The 14,766-nt window shown below is 46.1% G+C and overlaps 1 protein-coding gene across 13 annotated transcripts in view; it reads left to right on the forward strand.

The window, feature by feature from the left end:
- Positions 1-272: 272 nt before the first annotated feature.
- The window catches only part of ptprt (protein tyrosine phosphatase receptor type T), a 254,304-nt gene continuing 239,810 nt past the window's right edge, over positions 273-14,766 (forward strand). For all 13 annotated transcript variants that reach the window (XR_004695112.2, XM_035152935.2, XM_035152937.2 and 10 more), the window contains exon 1: positions 273-715. Coding sequence is in view for 12 of the 13 variants with exons in the window: in XM_035152935.2 (XP_035008826.1) it covers positions 628-715 (88 nt within the window). In the remaining variant the exon portion in view is untranslated. The remainder of the gene's footprint in view (positions 716-14,766) is intronic.

Consider the following 14,766-nt stretch of genomic DNA (forward strand, 5'->3'; position numbering starts at 1 on the left):
CTAATAAAGATAAAACCACGCATATTAAAGTACGATCATATTCACCAATTTCCTTTAAACTGTCCAAAAAATCCATTTACACTATAAATCTTTGCTTTTAAAAAATTAAAAAATCCTGCTTTGAGAATCCAGGTCCCGTTCAGCTTCACCTTATTGTGAAACTCGCCACCGGAAGTCCTCATCGCGCCGATCCACGCGTCTTTACGCACGAGCGTGGCGCCCCGTGTGGTGCGCACTGGTCTCCACTCCGGTCCAACTCCACGTCAGTGTGTCACAGACCGTCTGAGCGCGCACACGCACCCCGCGCCCCTACTTTTCGGGCGCACGCACACGCGCTCTGACGCCCTCACACACACAACAGACACACACACAGAGCAGGAGGATAGGGAAGGAGAGAGACCTCCTGTTTTATTCGCCTCCAACTTCTTGGTGTCTTTTCTTGTTCTCGTGTCTTTCTGCGTCTCCTCATCCACCAATGCGAGGATTTCTTCTTCTCTGTTGTTGTCACCGTTGCTCTGACCCCGAACTGAGGGAAACCACTTCACCCGCCGCACGGGAGCATGTGAGATAAACCGCAGCTTCAACCAAGAAGAAGAAGAAGAAGAACGGAACCCAAAACTCAGAGAAATGGATAAACGGAGTTACCCCCTCGTGCTGCCGGCAGCGGTCCTCTACTTTGGACTTCTGGGATTTACCGGTGGACAATTCTTTCCAGGTAAAGCGGATTTATTTGTTGCGTTTGTGGATTTTTTATTGAAAATGTCTCATCCATATTTTTTTGTTTGTGATCTCGTGCGCTTTTTCCTCTGAGTTCGGATCCGTAGCGAGTGTCACTGCGTTTTATAAAGTGGACGTGCACGTTGGGTTTGTGACTTTGTTGCTGCACTTGTTATATTTCTTGGTTAATTTGAAGGTGAAACGTCGCTGGAGTCGTTTTGCTTTTAGCTTTTACAGCTTTTACGCACGTGAATACGCGCGGGAATCTAAACGCATGAGCTCGAATCTCCTGAAACATGAACGTCTTGTTTGTGAAGAATTAGTTTTTTAACGTCCAGTTCGTTGCTGATGTCGGTGGTTTGAGTCCTAACCACTGGTGCCGGAGCGGACTCCTTCACGTGCGGCCGCGCTCCGCTCTCCCCCTGGCGCGCACCGGAGCTCCGGAGCGAAGTTTGGATGGAACCTGCTCCACGAAGCTGCTCGTAACGCGCGGATCGTGCGCTGCTGCGGGTTCACGAGCGAATCAAAGTGTTGTGTTTCACTGTCGGTTACAAGTCGCTGTTGTAATGAAGCTCACACAGTAATAACACGAGGTGTGGGCACAAAGCAGACACCCGTCTGTTCTGGATGGTTCGATGCGGAGTCGGTGCGTCGAGGCTCCGCTTCAGCGCAAAGCTGCGAACTGTGTAAAAGCGTCACTTGGTTTATTCACGCAGAGGTGGAATCACTGCTCTGAACGTGAGATAGGAAACAACAGCTTCACGTGCAAGTTAGTCTCGTAGAAGTCGAACCTCTGAAAGCTTTTTATTCAACTTCTGCAGCTGAGTTAAAACCCTGATTCCACCTGATATGTTCATATTCATATTCTGTTCCGTTGTGTGGAGCTGCTCAGTTTGTGGAGGCTCCGGGATCCCGTCGCGTCTCTGCGCCGCAGTCCGGTGCAGCTCTGCTCGGGCACTTGTTACGCACCGGAGATGTTTGGAGAATTCGCGGGCGTTTGGCAGCTTTATTCAGGATTTATAATCCAATCAGACACGATTCTTATGATTATTATCGATCATCGATGAAACAGGAGCCAGTCGCCGGATTACAGCAGCACCAGCGGAGATTTAGCTTCCGTCTCTCCCGCGTGTTTGATTCCCTGATAAAACACAAACGTCCCGAATGGAAATCAGGATTAATACGCGCATGGAATCAAACCGCGCTTATGTAGAAGTTGAAGTCAGTTAATGCTTGTTGCACAAATACTGTGTGGAACAGAATAAAAGCCCCTCGTGTGAATCTAACTCGTTGATATTAAGATGCTGTGGAACTCTGGGTCAAAATAAGAGACTCCATCACCTCAGGTGTTTGGGTTCGATCTGCTCTTCTTCTCCACTGAGCAGCAAAACCCTCATTTCACAGTTTCTCGGTGGATAAATCAGAGTCAGAGCTGATCTCAGTGCAGCAGCAGCAGCAGCAGAGGCTCGGGTCTGTCTCGGCCTCGCTCGGCCCCCCCTCGGCACCTTCTGCTTGGTATTCATGACCCGTGAGGCTGCAGAAAGAGGGACTTTGAAGGGAAGACTGGCTCTGAACACCGAGTCCTCCCTCCCTCCGTCCCCCCCGTCTCCTCTGTCTCTGTCCCCGGCTGGATGAGCGCTGCAGCGCGGCAGGAGCAGCCGTCTCTCTCTCTCTCCCTCTCCCCCCTCTCTCTCTCCATCTCTCCCTCTCCGTGCGTAATGGTGCCGCGGAGGGAAACCGCTTCATTGCGCGTTATGGTGAAATAAAGTCTCCAAGAGGCCAGAATGTGTCCTAAAGACAAGATCTGCTATAAACTGGTTTATATGAGACATGGTTATTAATCACGTGCTGGAGGAATCTAATCCGGTTTCACTCTTCACACCTGGAGTTGAGTTTGGCTGCGATGTGCGTGATGTTATTTATGAAGTGTGCTCAGTACTCGCACCTAAACAGTTACTTCATCAGAGGTGTGTGTGTGTGTGTGTGTGTGTGTGTGTGTGTGTGTGTGTGTGTGTGTGTGTGTGTGTGTGTGTGTGTGTGTGAGTGAGAAACATAAAGAGCTGAGGGATATTGCGCAATTTGGTTGTTGTTCGCCTTTGTGCCGTTAGGGGGCGATATTCGCACATAAGATCTTTCAATCATGACATATATATACACACACACACACACACACACACTCAAACACTTAATACAAACACACACTCTCACTTAACACACACATGTACAAAGATCTATCTACCTCTCTATCTCTCTATCTATCAAACACAAACCTTTGATTAGGAAGAGATCATTGTGTGAGGTAATGAAACTGTGTGGTAACAAACCGGTAAAATAGTTTAATCAGTATTATGATTTAGACTGAAAGTATTTGACTTCAGCAGTGGAAGCTGCGGTTTGTGTCTCGTCTCTCGTCATCAGCCTCTGCTCATGTTCCTTCTCTAACTTCAACCAAGAGGTTCTAGTCTGTGAACTTTGATTCACTTTCCTGTTGAGAGTTTGATGAGAGGGTTGATGAAGATCTCGTGTGTGGACAGTGAATATGATGCTTTACGACCAGCAGCAGGAGTTGGGTCTATATTAACAGTTTGTCTGTAAGTGAGATTACACAAAAATAAACTGAACTGATTTCCACAAAACCTGGTGGAAAGTTGCGTCAGTGAAGAACCCATAAAAGTTTGGATTTGGATCAGGGGGCAGCTCCGGGATTCATTTTTTCACTTTCTTTAACATTGCAAGAGATTCATGGTCATTTTTTTTATATTTCCCCTGTAATTATTGATCCTGATGAGAATGTGTAGGTAATATGCTGCAGCCTGATTTCAGGGGCCTGTTGGGCCTCAGCACAGGAATGAGCTCTATTCTACTTTACTTTAGGTCGGCAGGATGACCTGTCTGTAGTTGGAATAAACTTTTGCTTTATTCATTACACCTGTTTCATATTTCACGTTCAACAAAGGAAAAGCATGTGTCTGTGTGTGTGTGTGTGTGTGTGTGTGTGTTGTTGCCAAGCTGTGCGTCTGATCCAGTGACCGCTAACTGCTACATCCAGTCGAATCTGGAGGTGACCACTAGGGCGTTGAGGTGTGTGTGTGTGTGTGTTTTCAGGGGAAAAGCAATTTACAATTTAGATCCCACTTAATTAGATTTCTTTGGCACTTTAAGGACAGAAGAGGACGGAGGGAAAGAAAGGGAAAGAATGAAAGGAGGAAGAGGAAGGGAGTGACCATCAATTCCTCCGTCTGTCTCTCCTTGACTTGTTTGTCTCGTGTGTTGACGTGTCGGAGGGACAGGGGGCGTCTTCGGATTTGATCGAATCAACAGCCTTCAATTCCCCAATTATAGAGGCCTTTATGTGATTAGTGCGTCTCGAGCTTCATATGAACGTGTGACGCAGAGAGAGAGGGAGAGAGTGAGAGAGTCTTATAAACAGAGAGCGGAAGAGAGGAGAGATCAAGATGAGGAGAGAAAATGGGTTTAATTTGTGCAGAGAAAAAGAGGAGGAGATGCAATGAGGAAGGAGAAGAAGCAAGTAAAAAGAAGAGGAGGAGAAAAGGGGATATTGATGGAGAAGGGTTAGAAGAAGAGAGAAAAGAGGGAGGAAACAATGGGACGAGGAAGAAGAAGGAAAAGGGAGGAGAGAAGAACGGAAACATGGGGAGAGAAAGTGTAGAACACAGGAAAAAAGAAAGGGATGAAGTAGGACGTTGAGAAAAGGAGGAAAGCAGAGAGAAATCGTGGATGGGCACGGAGACAGGAAAGATGGAAAGAGAGCGGAGGTGAAGAGGAAGTGGAGGTGGATCAAGGAGAAATGAAAAAAAGAGAGAAGGGAACAGAGAAGGAGAGAAGGACCTTGAGGAGAAAGAAATAGGAGACAAGGAGAAAGGGAAGGAGGTGAAAGGACGAGACTGTGGGAAGAGAGATAGTCTTGTCGTCCGTTGCCTCATTCATCACTCCTGTCTGGGCCAGGATGAAGGAGAGGAGGAAGAGGAGGGAGACAAAGTGCATAAGGAAGAGTAGAGGACGAGTGGTTGGAGGAAACGACAAAGACAAAGGATGACAGGAGGTCAAGAAGAGACAAAAATGACACAAATTTGATTATGTCTGTGTGTTATCGACTGGCTGAGTGGCTGTAATTGTTTTCTCTCTCTCCCTGTGTGTGTCTGTCTGTGTGTGTCTGTCTGTGTGTGTCTGTGTGTGTGTGTGTGACAGAGAGAGAGAGAGCTCTATGACAGGATCTCTGTCACCTCATGCCCCTCTCTCTTTAGTATGCTGTCCGTCCTCCCTGTGTGTGTGTGTGTGTGTGTGTGTGTGTGTGTGTGTGTGTGTGTGTGTGTGTGTGTGTGTGTGTGTGTGTGTGTGTGTGTGTGTGTGTGTGTGTGTGTGCGTGTGTGTCTAATCCATGGCACTTATTCTATTGGCCCGACTGCCTGACAGCCTAATAGCAGGGCAAGCTGAGTGCCGGGGCGTGCGTGTGTGTGTGTGTGTGTGTGTCTGAGTGTGTGTTTGTGTGAGAAAGAGAGAGTTGTGTCGGACGCTGAATGAACTGCAGAGCGAGTAGTGGCGCCTAAAGAGCGAGAGAGAGGGAGAGAGAGAGAGGGTGGGGGGGGGCTCTCTCTGCAGTTAATAAGGTTTTTTACGAATGCTGCATCCACACAACGCATCCACTCTGCTACGGGGACGTTGAGCGTCCACCGGACTCTGGAGTTTTAGAGACGCTGAAACAGTTTGGAATCACTGCTGAGCCCGGTTTCATTTTTTTTAAAACTCCTGGTTTTAGTCTAAACAAACGAAAACACTCACACACACACACGAGCGCTTCCTGATTGGATCTGTTCAGTCAGGACGCAGCCTTTTGCTGATTCGTCATTTGTTGTGTTGCTCCCTTTGCTCTGCTCACGTTTTCTATGTTCTAATAACGCTAATAATAATCCTAATAGTAATAACTCTCGCAGAGCGGGTCCATAGAAAGAACTGGATTGTTAAAACAACAGCTCTCTCTCTCTTTTCGTTCTCCATTCTCTCTCAAGATCCAGGTTTGCTTTCTCATTGGTCATCTTCATCTCATCACATTGCGTCGGAGGTCAGTAAACACAGGAACATGCTCACTGACACTTATCACGACCAAAACAAACCTCCTCGTGCTCTGAGTGAAATGTTTCTCGCCTGGACGCCTCAGAGTCGTTGTGTGAAAACAACAAAGCTACTTCACAGCCGCTCTCCAGTGATGGGAAATGTTGTCCGAGTTGTGTGTATATACGCCACGGAGATATTTGACAGTTACCGAATGAGATATATACGAGCAGTGAAGGACGACGCAGCTTTGAGAAACACGTCTAATGGAAAGACAAGAAAAAGGGATGTTTATTTGCCCTGAGGGGGAATTTGTCTGGAGCATCAACGGAATCCAGCCGCGCTCACACAACTCCACGGAAACAAATGTACAGCTGCAGCCATTAAAGAGCCGCATCGGTTCTACAGATAACTTCCTTTCTTCAATGGCCGGAGGATATTTGACAACATGGGTTTTTAAAATGTAAAACGAGAAGTGACAGAAAATCGGTTTGATTTGGCTCAGGAGGAGGAAACGGCTCCGTGGTGGGAAAACGTATAAAGTGGAAGAACTTTAAAACAAATGATGATACTTTTCCAAATATAATCCAACTGGGTTCCCCTGGAATTTAGTTTTAGGTTTGAACCCGAAACTTTCCTTCATCTCTTCCTCATTTCCTGCTTAGTATTCTGTTAAAAATTAAGAAAGCAACAACATACTTCTTTAAATCCTGTACATTTTGCATTTACTGCAAAAACACACACTTTGTATTGAGACCACATGCACAACTATAAAGGCTCCTTGTGTGCAAATATCATAATAATAATAGTATTTCTGTGTAAAATGTGCTGGTGAGAATTCTCCAGGAAAGTTTGCAGCTAAATTGTTTCAAACCTGAAAAGTACTTCAACTCAGATCTTCGTCTTTAATTCAGTAGACACCAACAAACCTTCAGGCTTTGAACCTCTTTATTAAAGATACAGATATATTTCAAGTTTGATGAGAATATGAATATATATATAACAGATATTGATGAATATCTGTTTTCATCGCAGCCGCAGAATCCGGCACCAACGCGTATCCTCTTGTTTAGGCAGATTCCGCCTAAATAAAACATCTGCCTGCCGGACACCGATGCTTTCATTACAACAGGTTAAAGCATTAATTACAGTTAACTCGTTCATTACATGAATTATACAGGGAGGATTTCAGAGCAGCCCATAAATTATAGAGCAGTCATAAATGATGGAGCAGTGCATCCGGAGCCCTCAGCCTTCGAAGGGCAGAACGGCATCGCAGACAGGATCCAGCCGTCGAGTGGTAAAAGGCATAAATGATGTGGAAACAGTTTTTTGTTTGTCGGCTGCGGAGGCTGTTAACTCCGGCCTCGGGGCAGGAGGCTGCAGATGTTCCTCTCGTGCGTCTCACTGCTCCGTGACTTCATTAAATAGCGTTTTGAGTCACTCTCCAGCTCTCGGAGGTTCAGGGTAAAGATCCTGGTTGACGGTTATCAGAGATTAAGGGGCGGGCAATACCAGCTTAAAGTAATATCACGCTATTTCCCTTTTTGGAAGATCATGGTATTACTTTGTATTCACGGTATCAGGGTGGGTTATTAAAGGTTCGAGGTCACAGCTAACTGTGAAGATCAGGGTGAGCTGATGAAGAGGAGGGCGGCGTGCTCCACCAACCGTCCCTGTGTGGATAAAGCTGGATTTCCAAAAGTCTCTTATATGCGAGGAAACAAACTAAGAATCAAGACGCCACCGAGCTGGTTAGAATGTCGGAGGAGTCAAACATACACGGCGCAGCACATTAAAAACTTCCCTTCCTCTCATTAAAATAACTGCTGATTAATGCAAGAGGTCTTAACGGAGCTTAACAAGGTTTCGGAGTAATTAATCCATATTTAATAGAAGATGTTAGGCAAGAGAGACCGGGAGGCTGCTTAATCAACAAGATTGGGAGGGGAGGAGAGGGGGAGGAGGACGAGGGGGGGGGCATGGATGGATGGCAGATAGAAAATAAAGGAGGAAATGAGACATAAGTGTGAGTCGAGGATAATAAACAGTGATGGAGTTTAGCCGGAGGAGACAAAGAAGATATGAGATGATATTTGAGTTTAATTCGCTTTATTCTCACTTTGGCTAAATGTAATATTTGTCATCTCTTGTTTCTTGTCCAATCGAAGTTTGTCGTTGCCATGTTGGCTTGTTCTCACATCTCAGCAGCGACTTTGTTTATCATAAGCAATAGAAAAAGCCTGAAATACATAAATTGAAATGTGTTGTTAATAGTTAATAATTAATGGAAATGTGCTGATGTGGGGTTTTGGTGGATTAACTCCTATGGAAAGTGGTTCTGATGGATGCAGCGGTGTGCACGTGGAACGAAGACAGGGGACGAGAGACAGATGCTGTATATGTTGTGTAGAGAGAGAAGTGATCACTGGAGAGATTAAAGTTGGGAAAGAGGTTTTGCCGAGAGAGAGAGAGAGAGAGAGAGAGAGAGAGAGAGAGAGAGAGAGAGAGAGAAGAGAGAGAGAGAGAGAGAGAGAGAGAGAGAGAAAGAGAGAGAGAGAGAGAGAGAGAGAGAGAGAGAGAAAGAGAGAGAGAAAGAGAGAGAGAGAGAGAGAGAGAGAGAGAGAGAGAGAGAGAGGGAGAGAGAGAGAGAGAGAGAGAGAGAGAGAGAGAGAGAGAGAGAGAGAGAGAGAAAGAGAGAGAGAGAGAAAGAGCGCAAACGCAGAGATAAGAACAAACATCATAATATTTGTCTGGTGGTTGGATATCGCCTCTGATTACACACACACACACACACACACACACACACACACACACACACACACACACACACACACACACACACACACACACAAACAAAATACAAACAGTGCACACACTTGACTAAACTCTTGCCATGTGCGCACAAGTATAATCCAGCGTCATCTCGTTTTTTCTTTCCCTCCTTTTTAATCTCTCTCTTCATCTCTTCCACTTATTCACCGACTCATCAGTCCGTCCACATGTGATTCCATTATTTTATCACCCGTCCACCTGTCGTACACAATTGTTGTTTGGAAAGTGCATGTGAAGTTAGAGGAAGAACACAGATTGTGTATGTGCATTTATTGGGAGTGTGTGTGTGTGTGTGTGTGTGCGCGCTTGGATTGAATGCAGATTAACAGATAATTGCCTCTGTCATTGCCGGTGACAGGACACCCAGCCTGGTTAAGTGAGACAGACAGACAGACAGATGGTTGGACAGACAGGTGGACGGACGGATAGACAGAAAAACCATTTCCCCGACCGGGAAGCATGGCAGCCGCCGCTTATATCACAGCACAGCGAGGGGAGCGAAAAGGAAGAGCGATGTAGGGAGATAAATAAGTGTGGGGGGGGGGAGAGATTGGGAGGAAGAAGTGAAGCGATGAGGAGGAGGAGGAGGAGGAGGTGAGAGGAAGAGACGAGGAGAGCGAGAGCGATTGGCCGTGGAGGATAAAGGGCAGGAATGACAAATGATGGGAGAACGAGTGAGAGAGGGTGAGGAGGAGGAATTAAGGTTGTTGATTGCTGAGGAGGAGGAGGGAGAGAGGGTATGGAGGAAGATCAGAAAGTTGAAGAGGATGAAGAGACAAATGGCTGTTTCATAGATGCTCTTCATTATGTAAACGTGCGGGAGATTTAACATGTCGCCGTCACGTTGAGAACATGCAGCAGCGACCTTTTCCATCACGGAAGCACTTTGGGTCTCACCTGGAAACAGTGACATGTCGGCGAGGTGAACGCCGTCACATGAACATTGTGTCGGCGCCACCAAGGGAAGTTTAATCCACTTCCTGTCTCCAACCACTCATGAATTCTTATGCACAGTGGGAATGAAACCAGTTAAATAAACCTTAAACCAAAAAAAAAGACGTGTTTTCATCCATACGTGCATTTCGAAAGAAGCGACGTCGTCCTCCACACCTTCCGACGCCGGGCCTGTTTAAAAACATCCATTATGGAAACATTAACATAACAAAGACTTAACTTCCGCAGATTCTACGTCTGGTTAAGAAGAAACAAGCTACAGAGGCGCAGAAAGAATCCGATGATCTGCATTTAATCTGTGTCTCTGTGCGTTTGTTCTCCGTGAAGCGCGTCGTGAATCGCTCCGTTTGCTGCTAAACGCGCTATAAATACATTCACGTCAACTTTGACTTAACGGGAAGCTACAGAGCAAATGGCGTCTCGACTGTAAATAACACGGAGCCTGTCGAGCATATTTTTAGATGAAAGCTGTGCAGCAGCGACGTCGCTCCACCAGGAGACAACAGCCTGAGAGACATGGACGTGTCCTTCTATACGTTCACAGTGTTGCTCTATTTCTCGTTTAAGTCTAATAGCACCGCACATGTTGGGTTGTTTTTCCTGCAGATTCCAAATTAAGGAAAACGGTCTTACTTTCAAAGTAAGCAAAAAAAACAAACAGTCATGAAAGAAGCATGAAAACAATGGTATTTCTTAAATGCACCCTTTCTTAATTGGATTTATATAATAACATCATGATCTTAAGTATAAGAAATGGAGCAGAAAAGGAGAGGGGGAGCAAGAGGGTCCGCAATTTATCTCCGAGTCAAATCTGGACTCGCCTGGACCCACGACTCACCTGTTTTTGTGCATCGGACCTTTAGCTTCAAAATGTGATCAGTTTTAATAAAGTGTAAATATTTCTGTGTTTCTTACGTTGTTGAAAAGTAGAGTAAAGTAAATAATTCCCCCTCCTCCCTCCTCCAGCCTTTCAGGGAGTCGAGTCTGTTTCTACTAGCTGAGGATAATTGCAGAGCAGCTGCTGGACGAGACTTTGTTGTCGGGTTATTCAACTGACTAATTATGAAAAATACTTTAAGTCCTTCACAATCCTGTGCAGTGGGATAATGGTCCATTGAAACACTCTTAAACATGCACGGCCCTGCAGGAAACAGGTGCACGACCCATTTCAGCTCCGTAAGTGGAGTTTGAAACAGTCCCATCATTTTCAAAGCCCAGACTCGAGTCCCAATTAACGCCAGAAATACCATCAACAGCTTCTAATTATAAAACCTCTCGTTCTTCAAAAACTAGTCAGTTTAACAGCGGATGTGGACGTTTCACATCTTCTGTTACTTCTTTTTATCCCCAATGAATCATATGTTTGAGGGCGTCGATTAAAACCTGGCAAACGCCTCAGTCGTGGCGAAAAAATATATACAGTATGTCTGAAATGGGTGTGGCTAAATCGTCTGACCACGCCCACCAAACCTCAGACCACCCGGATGCATGAAATATGGTCGTCGCATGTATCACGCTCAGATGTACGAAAAAGCGTATTGAGGTATAACCTGAACCCGAAAGAAAGACCGTCATTTAGCAAATGTAATCACTTACTAATTTATTTACTGACTGGACCGTTAGGCGTATCGTAATATTGTGAAGTTTCACGGTGAAACAGGAAGTTGTTGTATTTTCAGTCAGTGTCTTGGCGCCACTTACTGGACACAGGAAATGATTTATTTTGGTGGATATTGTTTGCGAGACGTTGACTAACGGTGTCGTCCTGTCGCGCTGTGCATCAAATCAGAAAACACTTGGTGCAGATGACTTGTTGTCCACTGTTGTGTGAAGAGATCGCAACACAATTACATAATTAATCAAGCAACAGTTAACATTTATACCCGGAAGCCTGTTGTTGCTTCTTCCTGTCTAATGCTGTTATGTTGATTAGAGCCTTGTGCACATGTCCCCTGTCAAGTGTCAATAACGGGACATGAACCCACGATGACTTCTGGCACATGGGACGAGCCCCCCTTCCCGATGTATTCTTTAGATTTTAAACTTTAAAATAACACGGAGGCCCTTTTTTAAAGCAGGTTCTGCAGTGCAACTGTTTTTTCATTTCAGTCTTCATCTTTTATGAATTGATACGCAAACCTTTCCAACTCAACCACGCTTGCTCAAAATATCTCAGCTGTTGTTTTTTCGTGAGTGAAGGAGTTAGGGATTCTTGTTGAGGGGAAGATGGAGTGCGACATGGACGGGCGGGGAGCTGCACCATGAGCAGGGATGTCAGCGTTGTATCGGACCGTCGTGGTGAAGAAGGAGCTGGTCACGAGCTCTGGTTAGTGACCGAAAGACGGAGATTTCAAATTCAAATGTGTGTTCTCTCGGTTCTGGGCTCGGCTGAGAACCGCTGCTCCCTCACATCTAAAGACAGACAGTCCAGGTGTGTCGGGCTTCCAACCAGATCGCCTGCTGGTTGCCTTCGGTTGTAGGTTTACTGGTCGTGCCAGGGTAGACCCAGAACTCAGTGGATGCGCTACACATCCCATCTGGCCTGGGAACAGCTTGGGATCCCCAGGAAGAGCTGGAAAGGGACATGTGGACGTCCTCAGCCCAGATGAAAGGAACACGATGAATGGATGTTTTTTGGAAAATTCTGAGGGTGGAAACTTTGTTCATGTCCACTTTTGATGAGTCTCTGTGTTTAACTTTTAACTTCAGCTGAAAATATAATGGTAAAAAATAAAAGTAGTCCATGTTTGGAAGTCTAACTTGCACAACGTTTGTCTCACTCCTGCAAAGCAACAGAAGCTGCAACTGTCTGCGAGCCCGAGTGTTTTTCTATCTTGCTGTCAGTCTGTGGCCCAGAATAGCATGACTGACAAAGGAGCAACAAAACCCAGAGAAACGCAATATACCAGCAGCAGCCAGCCGACTGTGTCGACCGACTCTCAGAGCAGATATAACTATGCCATAAGAGCAGCCCTCTCCGTTTCTAAAGATTAGAGCGGAGAGAGATAACAAGAGAGAGGAGGGCGATTAGAAAGACGCAGCTTTATGGATAGATGGAGATGGAACGTGGGAGGTGGAGTGGTGGTGGTGGTGGTGGTGGTGGTGGAGGAGGTGGGGTGGCGAGGAAGTGACAGCCCAAGATGTAAAATGAGGGAGATAAACGGTGAGAATGAGGGAAGGTGACAGGGTGAGAGACAATAAGAAATTACGCCGACAGACGGGGAGAGAGTGAGGGGACGGTGTGCAAACAGAGCAGGAGGTAAAGAATGACGTCTTCGGGTAAATGGAGGGGAAAGACGGGGAGGTCACCGGAGACGGAAGGACGTCAACATGAGGGGACCACATGGTCCGGTTTGTCCAGAGTCACGACAAATATCGACAAATACAACAAATACCCACCTAACTCTAATTTTATATATATATACACAGTATGTGGCTGTGGCAGTGATAGTTAACATCAGCTGATCACACTTCTAGACATAAACATAGTCTTGGGTTAGTTTTAGTTGACTTCAGCTTTGTCCACTCACACCAGAGTCTGTGAAACACACACACACACACACACACACACACACACACACACACACACACACACACACACACACAGATAGATAGAAAAAGAAAAGAGACACACAGAGCGAGCGTGATGCGAGGAGAGTGTTAGGTATTAAGGAGTATTAGTGCAAGTGTAAGCCACAGACAGTAATGAACTACCCTGCTGCTCGATAGACCACCGGCTTTGGCTCCGAGTGAGTGTGTGTGTGTGTGTGTGTGTGTGTGTGTGTGTGTGTGTGTGTGTGTGTGTGTGTGCGTGTGCGTGTGCGTGGTAGGAGGAGACAGCTCTGGGAAGGTAACAAGGCCCTTGTCTTATGCCTCTTGAGGTCCTATTAACCTTTGCTCAACATTCACACACACGCACACACACACATACACATTATCCTTTTTGACTGTCCCACACACACCCTCATGTTCTCTTTTGTTTCTCTCACACACACACACACACACACACACACACACACACACTCTATGTCCTCACTAAGGAGATTTAAGAGCTGGTTAATTAGTTGGCTGAGGCTAATTTTCTGTTGAAAGTTAATGCCACCGTCACGCATGGCGCCCTGTGGAGAGGGTCAGAGTGCGCTGGCTTGTGTGTGTGTGTGTGTGTGTGTGTGTGTGTGTGTGTGTGTGTGTGTGTGTGTGTGTGTGTGTGTGTCTGTTCATGTCGTATAGACACAGCTGTTTTTTTTAGCCGTGTCCTCTGCACGGACTGTTAATGGGTGTGTAAACTCTTTGTATAAACTACTATCAAGTTCACGTTTTAAAAAGCTGCCCTCTCTGTTATAGAAACCACATAAACCCACATTCCTCCTGAAGTGCGTCGCTCGTTCGAGTCTAATCACGCTGGCAGAGGAACAACAGGACGATCAATGCTCTGCGGCGACGAGGAAACAGATTCACATCTCAGTTTACGTGCACATAAACACACACGCCAAAAGGTTTGATATGAGACGGGAGACAGAAGAAAGCAGGTTATTCAAAGCTGCCGTTGTGGCCTAATTCCCGGCGACTATCTTTAGAGAAGCGACTCTCACTCAGCGCTCAGTGTTCGACTCTGGAGTGGAGCTTTGATTTTTTCGGCTCTTGAAACTTAACTTCCAGGATTCAGCCAAACGTCTTATTTCACAGGAGCTCAACACTTTTGTGAAACACGTTTTTTTATATCCACCGTAGGAAAATCGTGAGGGAGTCGGGGACTTAGGAGACATGTCAGACTTTCTTTACGTCCGGGGATTATAGTTCCTGTCCTGGACTTTTGAGGGTTTGTTTTACCTCCTGTCTCTTTAAGACCCCCCTCCTGATAAAACCCAATCTGCTCTGATTGGTCAGCTGCTCCACTCTGTTGTGATTGGTCCACCACTTCCGGCGTGTTTAGAAAATGTCGGCCTCCGCTCTCTGGCTTTGTTAGGGGGGCGTGTCAGACTAGCTGGTGGGCGTGCACTTTGCAAAGCTGTCGCAATGATCGCTGCTTTATTTGGTGACGTTTCCTGCGTCTTTCCACCGTGAACACGTCGTCTCCGTGTTGTTTTCAGAAAGCAGGAGGTCAGATATGTAAACAGCATGTTAATGACATGTAAATGAGTCGTGTCATCACTGAAGCCACTGGTCCGTTCCCACTGTCGTTCCCAGTAA

This window comes from Hippoglossus stenolepis, chromosome 3 (assembly GCF_022539355.2).
Source record: "Hippoglossus stenolepis isolate QCI-W04-F060 chromosome 3, HSTE1.2, whole genome shotgun sequence".
Lineage (NCBI taxonomy): Eukaryota > Metazoa > Chordata > Actinopteri > Pleuronectiformes > Pleuronectidae > Hippoglossus > Hippoglossus stenolepis.